At 38.8% G+C, this 12,824-nt stretch overlaps 1 protein-coding gene across 1 annotated transcript in view; it reads left to right on the top strand.

The window, feature by feature from the left end:
- col4a4 (collagen, type IV, alpha 4) overlaps positions 1–12,824 on the top strand; it is a gene marked incomplete at its 3' end in the record, with an annotated part of 73,570 nt that overhangs the window by 1,411 nt on the left and 59,335 nt on the right. Inside the window, exons 2-3 of the mRNA XM_079387430.1 lie at positions 716–880; positions 2,507–2,549. Of these exons, the coding sequence (XP_079243556.1) occupies positions 837–880; positions 2,507–2,549 (87 nt within the window). The 5' untranslated portion in view covers positions 716–836. The remainder of the gene's footprint in view (positions 1–715; positions 881–2,506; positions 2,550–12,824) is intronic.

The raw sequence follows: 12,824 nt of genomic DNA, 5'->3' as shown, positions 1-12,824 counted from the left end.
ATAACTGTTTGTTATTAATAATAACATTTATCGTCAAATCAGGTCAGAAAGTAGTATGAGAAATGTTATGGCTTGGATGTGCAACTGATGGTAAATTCAGCCATGAATGTGTTAAAATCCTTATAATTCTAATGATTTTAATGTCATAATATAATATGTCTTTGATATGCCCCTGTTTGTCATGCTGTCTAGTGTCTAGTTTGTGTGGCCATTGTCCATGTCAGTGAGTTCGCTTTAAATTCTTTGTCGTTCTTGACCATGAAAATGAAGCCATCCGGAAAGATCAACTTTGTCCCAGCTCCATCTATTGTATTGATTTAGCCGGTCTCTTTCATTCTCACCCCCTCTTCTCCCATCACCACCTCCACCGTATTGTCAGCCACAGGAAATATTATCTACCCTAACAACCACATAGCAACACCTTAGCAATCCTGGGTACCCTAGCAACTGCCCTAGCAACCACCTCGAGTACCCTAGCAACCATCCTGGGTACCCTAGCAACCACCCCGAGTACCCTAGCAACCATCCTGGGTACCCTAGCAACCACCCCGAGTACCCTAGCAATGGCCCTAGCAACAATCCTAGGTACCCTAGCAACCACCCCAAGTACCTAAATGTACCTGTCTGCCTTTACCTAACTGTCAGTTACACCATTATTTATCCATACATTTTGCAGTGATTTTCCCATCCATCCATCTCTTTATTTTTCTCTCAGGTGGATGAGTTATCTGTGGGGACATCAGGAGCCATAGCTAGGCCTACATCACTGACCACACCATTCTGAGGCAGTGGATACATATATCAACAGGTAGCACATGCCCTGATTGGTGGCTGAGATGACACGCCCCCGCCGTATCACCTCGACTAGCCTTCTTCTCTTGTAAGAGTCCCTATTGTCTTAATATTCCAATCATCTTTTGACATTTATCATAATTCATTTAGATCAAACAAATCCTAATCAGCTGATTAGATACCTACATCAATAACACAATTATGTATTCATCAAAAACATCTTATCTTAAACACTGTCCTCAGGATTTATGTTTGCTGTCACCTGGCATAGTTATAATGTTGCTTTTATAAGGAGGTCACATAGAAACTTGCGTATACCATTCAAAAGTTTGGGGTCAATAAGATTTTTTTTTAAAGAAATTAATACTTTTTTTCAGCAAGGATGCATTAAATTGATCAAAAGTAACTGTAAAGACATTTTTAATGCTATAAAATAGTTCTATTTTAAAGGGGTCATCGGATGCAGTTGAAAAGTTCACTTTTCAAGTTGTTTGAACATAAATGTGTGGCGGAAGTGTGTGTACACATCCATCTTATAATGATAAAAATCCACCCAGTGGTTATTTTAAAATCCCCTTTCTCAAATCAGGCTGTTCTGAGATTCCTGTCAGAATGACGTAGTTCGGTACAGGCCCCTCCCACGAGAGTTGATTGACAAGGCCGTCTTACCTTAGACCTGCCCTGAGTGAACTGAGTGTGCTGTAAACAGTCCGACCGCCATTGTGTCGACTCCGGTGCAGGGGAAGACAAGATGTCTCAGATTAAGCGATTGAGGTGCTTTGTTGTTGGATGCAATAATGAATATAGCAGTCATCAGTTACTCCCGACATCTGAGCCGCTGAAGACGCAGAGGATTAACTTTACATTCGCTTTGAAGTGAATGCGCCGATCCCCGATCTGCCTAAATGCGTTTATGTTAGTGCGAATCATTCGTGATCCAGCTTCATTTACAGAAGAAGTGAGTATAAGGGTTTTTTTTAGGAATCTTTGCAAATCGCCTTTCCTAATAATGTACTAGTTAGCCAGTTTCGTGGCTGAAGTTCACAGTTTGCTCGTCACTGCACGGAAGAGAGGGGTGGGGTCAGCAGAGCTCATTAGCATTTAAAGCAACATGGACTAAAAAACGGCTTGCTGAAAACAGAGCTGATTTTGACAGGTTAAAAAGGTGTTTTTTATGCTACCATTGAGAAATTTTAACCAAAGTAGGTTATAGGCTTTTAATTAAGACCCTAAAGAATCATATCAACTTGTGCAAAATTGGCATTCAATGACCCCTTTAAATAATCCTGAAAAAAGTTTCCTAAAAAATATTAAGCAGCACAACTGTTTTCAGCATTATTAATAAGAAATGTTTCTTGAGCAGCAAATCGACATATTAGATTGATTTCTGATGGATCATGTGACACTGAAAACTGGAGTAATAATGCTGAAATTCAGCTTTGCCATTACGGAAATAAAATATATTTTGAAATATATTAAAATTGAAAACAGCTTTTTGGAATTGTAAAACTATTTCACAATACTACCATTGTTACTGTATTTTTCACCAAATAAATGCATCCTAAGAGACTTCTTTCAAAAGTATTTAAGAAATATACCCACCCCACACTTTTCCATGGTGCTGTATATTTTCCTGAAAGAGCCACCTAAGTTCTTTGTAGTGATTAGTACTAATGTCTTATTTAGTATGTCTCATTCTTTTATTTTCCTGCAGGAGGCTTTTATTGGTACTTATGACGATGCACACAGCTTTGGGGGTGAGTATTATCTTGTATTATCTTCATAAAGTTGTCTTAAGCCCTATTCGCACGGGATTAGAATCATCTGGGGACCATGTGTGATTTTGAAATTACTCCCCCACATCTGAATTTCGTGTGGTGCATTCGCACGGGATAAGCGAAGCCTGTGATTTTACTCGAAATTACTGACTTATCTCCCGGATACCCGGATGTCAAGGCTTTGAGAGTCCCGTTCTATGGTCCAATTAGATGGATTAAAAAAAAAAGAAACTAATATAGTTTTGTGCCCCGTGTCATTTACATTTCACCAGGTTAAAATAATATCTCAAGCTTTATGCTTGATTTATTTGTAACACATTAAAGCTTTTCAGCTTTCTCTTTATGCAAAATGTATGGTGTAGCGATATGACAGCACCCAAAATACTATCAAACACTCCATCGCAGCGCCATTCTTTGCGAAAGATGGATAAAAAGGCACACAGGAAACAAAAACCTTGAAAAATTATATACGACCCGCCAAATCACAGAGATGCCGATTCGCACGAGACTAATATAATCACAGGACCTCGGTGTTCGGCGAAATATGGTAGGTCATTTGCGGGGGAATTTTTACTTTACAAATTACAGACATGGCCGATTCGCACGGGATTAAGATCACAGACAACCTCCGCAATTATTAGGAGGTCACCAGGTAATACTAATCCCGTGCGAATAGGGCTTTAATGGTTTGAGAATGTTAAAATGAGACTGCTGACCGAGTCAGTAAATGTCTTTTTCCCCTACATAATTCAGATAGATGTGGTAAAAGCTTAAAATGTATATGCTGGACATTTTATGTTTATTAGAGTATTGCATCATTAGCTTAGCAACATGTTAAAGAGATGAAAACCGTCATCATTTACCCATCTTCAAACAAGTTTCGATTTACATGAGGGTCAGAAAATGATGAGAGAAGTTTCAGGTGAACTATAACAGTCTATAACTATAACACTAGGGGTGAGAAAGCTGGTGATGATAATGAGTCGAGTCAACTGAGATTAACCAGAAGGAAATATCAATTAGCAACAACCTGCACTTGAAGTAATAGCAATGACTCTGCCCTTTAACATCAGTGTCTATTGAAATCAAAAGAACATTTGAGTTGCTACCCTAGCATAAGTCCATTGACAACCAACTTTTGATTGTGAGATCAAAATATTGATGAAGATGTCCTGTGTTGATGCAAAACAAAAATCTTAACAAGTGAAGCAATGTTTTATATGCACTCATCTTTTCATTTCACTGACATAGAATGGCCTTTGAAGTAAAGTGTCATATGATCCAAAGGGGCTATGATGGCATAAGGGATCCAGAAATCTATGGAAAAGGTTAAAGATCTTTCATCCCCAGCCATCCAAGAAAAAAGGGTGTTGCGGGTGAACGGTGGTATAAGTTTTTGATTGATAGATGTTTCACTGGGAGTGATTAGTTAACAGGAATGGATTCTGTTATCATTTGTGTGCTTTCCTGCCAGGTTATTGATGAGTGTGTAGTTTGCCTCATCTGTCTAGAAGGCCTCCTTTCAGGCATCGTCTCAGGCTGAGCTTGGCTGATAGAATGCAAAGGCACAGATGGATACAGAACATTACTTATGAGGGCAGATATATGGAGATTGCCATCATACCTTCACTAGCCCTGAACAGAGGAAGAATGAAGAGGGAATGAGAGCCAAAAAGGTAGATAGTGAGGTATAATCACTGAGAAGATAAGAAACCATCGTCTGCATCGATGCCTGTCCTTGCTTTTACGTAAGAGAAGAGGAATGCAGACATATTTCTAATGTAAACAATCCAACTAAATGAGAATTCTGTTATTTATTCACTTTTGTGCTGCTCCAAACATGCTTTTCTTCCATAAAATACAAAAGATTTTTGAATAAAGTTGGTTTTTGCATGATTTTGCAAATAATACTAAAGATTTTAAGCTTCAAAGAGGATGTGAAAGCACCATAAGACTTCACACAGTAGCTTTTTATGATGGAATTACCTGAATAATCACTGTTTATTAATAATCTTTTCTTCTGTTAAGCTGTTTACTGCTTAGTCCAGGTCATTGAGTGCAAAGAACTATTGATTCTTGAATCAAGCTTCTACTTCTCCAGTGAACTCTCATGAAAGATTCACTGAAAAGGTTTAAATGAAAGAATGATTGATTGTTAAATCAAACATCATTAATTCTCTAATGAACTCTCATGAAAGACTCACTGAAAAGATCTGACTCCGAAGATCCTGATTTTTGAATTGGACATCACTAATTCTTCAATGAGCCCTCATAAAAGATTCTGAAAAGATCTGACTCACAAGAACTATTGATTGTTGAATCAAACATCACTACTTCTCCAATTAACTATATGGTAATAAAAAGACTCACTGAAAAGATCTCTTCCAAAAAACTATTAATTCTTCCGTTGAATGTTACTATTTTTCAAACGAACTAGTAACACTTTACAATAAGGTTCATTAGTTAACATTAGTTAACAACATTAGTAAATATGAACTAAGAATAAACAATACTTCTACAGCAAGATATCTTAAGAAAGATAGAAAGCCATACAGGTTTGGAAAGGCATGAAGGTGTGTCAGTAATGCCAGAATTTTTAGGAAGTTATGGAATAGTGAGTGAAAAGTGAGTGTGTACTGTTGGCACAGATGCAGGTTCTTGCACAGATGATTTTGCCTAAAGCGTTTTGTCTGATTTTGTGTGAAGGGGGTCAGGGGTAAGTTGTAAACCTGAACAAAAATGACCAGGTGTCACAAAGCAGGTGCTTCCTCTCTCTCACACACACACACACACACACAGAAAAAGTTATCAGAAACACATATCCGCACATACACATGCACACATCCTGTCCCTCATTTAGATGACTGACATGCGTAAATTTTCTGACTCGCTGCATGGAGGAGTAACTTTTAACCCTGACGATTTAGAGTATCTGTCAAAAATTTGGCACATCTAAGTTTGTTTCACATGAGCTTTCAAACCTTTTGATCTAAATGCTTAACATGCTTAGAATTAGAGCAGACAAATATAAATGGTTTAAATAAGCTGTTTTTTTTTTAAAACATTTTCCAACCTCTAGACATTTCCTTATGTTCCAATTGTCTAGTTTGGATGACTTTTGCTGTTATTGCAAAATGTAAAAAACAAGCAGCTGTGTCCAAATTTTCAAGTGGTAGTTATGTGGGTTGCAGTGTATTAACAAATTATGACATAATTAGTTTGTCCTGCACAATGCATAGGCTCAAATTACTCATTTAGCCCAGAGAGTTATCTGCTGTACTGTCTCTAATTGGCTGTCTGGTCAACATCCTGTTGGAGGTGCAGAGTAAAGCGGGCATACAGGTAGGGAAGAGCAGATTGATGGGGGAAAGATACAGAAAGAAAAAGATTTTACCACATTCAGATGTCTCCGTACATAATTTCTTGTAAACAGTTAGATTTGTGATTTCCAGACCTTGAAAAGTCATGTAGATGTGGTACTGTTTTGAAAAAAGACAACGTTTCTATAGTTTGTATATTATTTTTTAATAATCTCCAAATTTACACTACTGTTTAAAAGTTTAGGTTTTGTAAGAAATGTTCTTAGTCTCATTGAGGCTGCATTTATTTGATCATAAATACAGTAAAAATGGTAATGTGAAATTTTATTACAGTTGAGGTGATTTGGTGCTCAAGAACCATTTCTTGGTATCAGTGATAAAAACACTTGCTGCTTAACCCTCTGGGGTCTGAGGGTGTTTTGGGGGCCTGGAGAAGTTTTGACATGTGCTGACATTTGTGCTTTTTTCAGTTGCTTATAAACATATAAATGGCTAAAGTCTGAAAACAATGAGTTCAGCACAAACTTCAGCTACAATAATATGTGAGGAGTATGTATGTACTTGATTGTGTTTTTGAGAAAGCAACATTTATGTGTGGTTAGTGAAAAACTAAAATTTTGAAGTCACTGAAATAAGGCCATAAAACACGTACAGAACATTTTGTTCACAAGACTTTTGAGAACTGGATCTTGTTGCCTAGAGTTCAAAATGATGTGAAAATCATCTTGTTTACTCACTCAAAGAAAACAATACATTGATTTCAATTTTCTAAGGCACTTTATATTTCGAAAGGGCATATGCGAGGAGGCATGAATGATCATGAATAATAGTGTGATTCACACCTTAGAAGACAAAGGCCCACATAATGAGTTGCATAATGAGCCTTTCAGTCAGGTTTGTGACAATACATGACAATTACATGCAATATGTAAAATGGCAATGCATTTCTGTATTTAATTTTACATTTTCCCATTCATATGTGCAACATTTAGTGCAAAATGAAAATTCAGTTATATCATTTAAATTTGCCATTTTCTACACTAGTTTTAATATGCAAATTAAAAACATATTTTAAAGCTTTATAAGTTGCCAAATTAAAATGAAACTGTATTACCCAAATTGATTAGATATGTTTTAAACGTCCAAGTAAAAACTGTAGCAAAATTATAATTTGAATGCTGTTTTTCCTAAATGCATTTAGACTTAGGGGTAGGACACTTGGGATTGCATTTTCATCGTGAGACTGTGAGATAATTGTAGCAAAATGCAATGGGAGTTTCAAAATGCATTCTGAGCCAAAGGTGCAGCAAAAGGGTAGCAAAATGGTGATTTAAATTCCTTTTATTTTTCTTACCCTGCAATGAACATAGTTTAAGTTATTGTGGATGTAAATGGAGAACTTAAACGTTTAAGGCAACCAGCTTCAGGAGATTTTTGAGTTTTCTCAACTTGTATTCAGTTTATACAACAAAAAGTTGAGAACTCAAAAATCTCCTACAAAAATAAATTGAGAGAACTCAATCTGCAGAAGCTGGTTGCCTTAAACTTTTAAGTTTTCTCAACTTATTTTATTTTGTATTTTTTTACAGCGTATAGTGCTGGGGCGGTATACCGGTTCATACCGAATACCGGTGTTTATTTTTCTAATGATATGAATTTTTAAAATACCGTCGTTTAAACAACGTTCGGAGCGCAACACTGTTTGAGAGGGGCCTCTTTTCAATGTTGCACTGTGGTGAGGACACAGCTTTATGTGTTACTAAGCGTGAAAGTTCTTAAACTGAAGCTGTAGAACTAGTAGAACGTGAATATCCACCGCCCGCTGCCATCAGCTCCCGCGTCTCACACACACACGAGTGAGATTTCAGTACTATATTTAGCAACTTTCAGACCCTTTTAGCTGCTTTTTTTCCCATAAAAGGTACATACTGACAAACCTAGCGACTTTTCTGGATAAACCTTAGATATGGTTCAGTTGGAAGATGTCTCCAGTACTCCCCCTTGAGTGCGAGGTCTGACTCTCCCGGCGCAGTGTCGCCTCTCGGCGTCTCTTCTGTGCAGTGAGCGGCAGAGAAGCAGCGCATTCCGCTGGCCATACCGCAGCAGACTCGTCAGTAAATGAGTACAAAACAGCGTTTCCATGCACCTGCCGCTAACTGACTGTTTGCAATTATAAATATGAGCATAGTTCGTCTGTTAATATTATGCGTTTTTTGTTTGTTGTTTTTTTTTTTTGTATGTTTTTTACTCAGACGCAGGCAGTGCGCTCCACGAGACAAAAAATAATAGCAGTATTTCCTCTCTCTCAATCGGTAGAAAATGTGGTTAACATCCGGTCATGCATGAAAAAAATAAATACCGCCATAGACCGTGAAACCGGGATAATTTTGAAAAATGCGTGATATACATTTTTGGTCATACCACCCAACATTAGCGTATAGGTTAATAAAAAAAAGACTTACTGGTAAATTATCTCCGCTGGATCAAGCCGGCGCGTCTGAGGTAAATGCAAAGCTTATTCCTCTCAGCGGGTCTTTTTCTGAGGTATATTCTGTCTTATTCCTCTCAGTGCGTCGTCTTCCAGAAATGAGATTAAATTGTCTGGCTGCTTTATAGATGTGATGTGGGTGTTTACACGCCGCTTGTCTCATGTGAACTATTATCAAAAGCGGAAGTAGCCCATGGGCATGATCTAATTAGAGATAATAGCCCTATAAGGATGGTAATTGTTCTCATGGGGAGGTAAGTAATTGTGCTTCCGGCTTTGCTACTGTTCGGACGCTCTTGCTTACTGCTCTGCGCTTTGCTCCCTGCTTACGTACTTTTCTCAGATTTTTCTAAGATTTTAACTTCAGCAGACCAGCACAGTGCTCAAACAAACCATTTTTGGCAGAAACACTAAAAAAACTAAAAACTTTTTGGGACTGGACGAAAAAGAAGAATCTTTGACAACCACTGCCAACAGTTTACATTCTGGAGAAGGGAAAACACAGCTGTCTACGTTCAAACAGATGAGAAAGAAATGCCTCTTGTGGAATCCACTTGCTTCATGAAATGCCACAGACTTCTACAAAGGATTACGGTTCTTGAAACAAAGTTACTTGCTGGACTTCCAAAACAGGTGAAACACACAGCAAATCATCATCACGGACCCTCTCAGCATACAGTGAGTCCTGTGAATCTCAACAGTTTATACCAAGTGTAGAGGAACAAGCCGAAACTGATTGACAGACTAATCGATGGCACAAACAGGGAGCGAGACCCAAAGGCTCTCGAGACATCAGATTATCAAGAGTATCTCATATTGCTGCGGTAGCATCCTCTACCCCAGATACGGCTATGACAAGGCTTGCAAACACTGGTATTCTACCACTCCCTATACATCTTGAGAACAGATTTGAAGCATTAATGAATGTGGGTGAGGAATCCCCAAATGTGACAAAACATGGATTGAATCAGCCAGCAGCTAACATTGCTACTAACATGCACTCGAGGTCAAGCAGACAGCGTCATTCAGCTCAGAGCGCAGCCAAGCCCAGGACTCTGATAGTGGGCGACTCTATTATCAGAAATATCAGTAGCAGGACTATACCTACGAGCTGCTTTTCTCAAGCAACTGTCTCTGATGTGAACAAGAAACTTCTGAACATTCTGATGAAGCACAAGACTGCAAATCGAGTCATCATCCATGTGGGGAAGAATGATATTCGGACGGAGCAGTCAGAACTTCTTAAGAAGGATTTCAGTGAACTCTTTGAAACACTTCAAAGACTTGAAATTCAGTCGTTGATCAGTGGACCATTACCAGCAAGGGGAACGAACATGTTTTACGGTCGCTTGGGTTGAATACATGGCTACAAAGAACCTGCGTTATAAAAGGAGTCAACTTCATCGACAACTTCAATATTTTCTGTTTAAACTGGATGGCCTCCACCCAAACAAAGCTGGTGTAAGAGTGCTAAAGGACAATATCTATTTCTCCATTCATCATCCTTCAGTGATGTGTGCCAATCCACTTAACCTGAATGGCACACACACACCTGGACAGAATATGAGTGACTACAGGACTTCATATCAGCTTCAGAGTCATCATGTTGTTGAAGAATCCCACAAGGACACTGATAACGCCACGCAGCCACAACAAACTTGGCTCATAGAAACTATCGCAGCTGATCCCTGCCCACAGAGCTCATCACAGACAGACTGTAACGTACTACAACAGCTCCAAGACTCAGCACCCAAGGACGACTTTCTGGAAAACAGCCAGGGAAACCAAACTCCCACGCTTTTGCTGCAAGCCCCCAGATATCCACTAAAAAACGGCGGGCCCCACAACCACCAAAGCCTGTGGATCCAGCTCATCCTCCTTGTCCGCTGCCTGTAGCTTTCTCTATCTCTTTTTTATCACGTGATAGAAAGTCTAAGGCCTTCTCAAACCGTACGGCTGAACCCATCTAATCTGCGGCCTATAGTGCTTCAAAGTAAGATTGCTGAGACACAAAATAATGCCATCAAGTTAGCATTTTTAAACATTCGCTCACTAAAAAATAAATCATTTCTGATCAATGATTTAATAACCACAAACAACCTGGATGTTATGTTTCTAACCGAAACATGGATAGAAGACAGCTGCAGTGCAACAGTCCTAAATGATCGGCCCCTCCTAACTTTAATTTGATAAGTGTCTGCAGGACTGTTCGGAGAGGTGGAGATGTAGCTGCTCTTTTTAAAGATGTCTATCAATGCAAGCAAGTGTAATTTGGTCAGTACTTGTCTTTTGAATATCTAGGTATTGTTCTGAAAGGTGCTCCGCGTATTCTGTTTATCATTATTTACAGGCCTCCAAAATACTCTCCAGCCTTTGTTGATGATTTCACAGAACTGTTATCAATGATTTCCTCAGAGTCTGACTGTTTTGCTATTGCAGGGGATTTCAATATTCACATATATAATGCAGAAATAAAAACTACTAAAGAAATTATAACTGCGTTAAACAATTTTGACCTGATTCAGCATGTGTATGGACCCACACACAATCGTGGACACATTCTAGATTTACTCATCAGTAGAGGTCTAAACATTTCATCCATTGTTATTAATGATGTAGTACTATAATAAATATGATTATATATTATAAAATATGCTTGGAATAATAAGAATACAATTAGAAAAAAAAATTAAATTATTTACAGCAGACAATCATGTGACTGGCCATGTGAGCAACACATTCCCAGGTAAAAAAGAAAAAAAAACTAAAGCTTAAATCCTAAGATTACTTGCATACTTCCTAAGATATTATGTAGATTTTTTTAAGTGTTATTGTTACATTGTTACATACTTTGATGTTGAAGACCAAGATTCAGATCATAACTTAATCCTTTAAGAAAAAAACAAACTCCAATTTAACGTCATCAAGTGAAAATAAGTGTTACTCAATCTCAAATAACTTAAGTTTGTGATGGTGATGAGATAGTCTCAGCCTCAGACGTCACACCCACGGACCATTGGCAAACATCTGATGCATATGGCACACTTTTCTGGAAACACTTCAGGAATGTCGAAGTCGTAATCTGACTGGTTGAATTAAACCGGATTTCCGGGAGACGCGAATGTCTTGGGCTGAATACATGGCTACGAAGAACCTGCGTTATAAAAGGAGTCAACTTCATCAACAACTTCAATATTTTCTGTTTAAACTGGATGGCCTCCACCCAAACAAAGTTGGTGTAAGAGTGTTAAAGGACAATATCTATTTCTCCATCCATCATCCTTCAGTGATGTGTGCCAATCCACTTAACCTGAATGGCACACACACACCTGGACAGAATATGAGTGACTACAGGACTTCATATCAGCTTCAGAGTCATCATGTTGTTGAAGAATCCCACAAGGACACTGATAACGCCACGCAGCCACAACAAACTTGGCTCATAGAAACTATCGCAGCTGATCCCTGCCCACAGAGCTCATCACAGACAGACTGCAACGTATTACAACAGCTCCAAGACTCAGCACCCAAGGACGACTTTCTGGAAAACAGCCAGGGAAACCAAACTCCCACGCTTTTGCTGCAAGCCCCCAGATATCCACTAAAAAACGGCGGGCCCCACAACCACCAAAGCCTGTGGATCCAGCTCATCCTCCTTGTCCGCTGCCTGTAGCTTTCTCTATCTCTTTTTTATCATGATAGAAAGTCTAAGGCCTTCTCAAACCGTACGGCTGACCCATCTAATCTGCGGCCTATAGTGCTTCAAAGTAAGATTGCTGAGACACAAAATAATGCCATCAAGTTAGCATTTTTAAACATTCGCTCACTAAAAAATAAATAATTTCTGATCAATGATTTAATAACCACAAACAACCTGGATGTTATCTTTCTAACATCAAGTGGAAATAAGTGTTACTCAATCTCAAATAACTTAAGTTTGTGATGGTGATGAGATAGTCTCAGCCTCAGACGTCACACCCACGGACCGTTGGCTAAACGTCTGATGCATATGGCACACTTTTCTGGAAACACTTCAGGAATGTCGAAGTCGTAATCTGACTGGTTGGATTAAACCGGATTTCCGGGAGACGCAAGTGTCGCGTTTTATTTTCGGTCCACCGGGAAACAAAGATGCCGTGGTGCCAAACCCCCTCACGAAAGAAGAAAGCCATGGTGCTTACAACTGTGATGATGAATGCTTATCAGGGTCAACTAAACGCTGGATTATCAAAAGCATGTGAAATACTTTAAATTTGCGGCATAGAATCTTTAAAATACATCCGAGATTTTCACACACCGGTTTGTTATTGTGGCGACATTTCCACGACCCGAAACGTGACGCTAAACGAAACGAACTATGATTGGTTGTTTGACATGTCGGTCAAACGGCCTCATGGGCGGGCCTTGGCCAATGAAAGCGGACATATATTCCAGACCTTCTGCCTT

This window comes from Barbus barbus (assembly GCF_936440315.1).
Source record: "Barbus barbus genome assembly, chromosome: 31".
Lineage (NCBI taxonomy): Eukaryota > Metazoa > Chordata > Actinopteri > Cypriniformes > Cyprinidae > Barbus > Barbus barbus.
The sequence above is the reverse complement of the archived record's forward strand: the minus strand, read 5'-3'. Positions and strand labels throughout refer to the sequence as shown.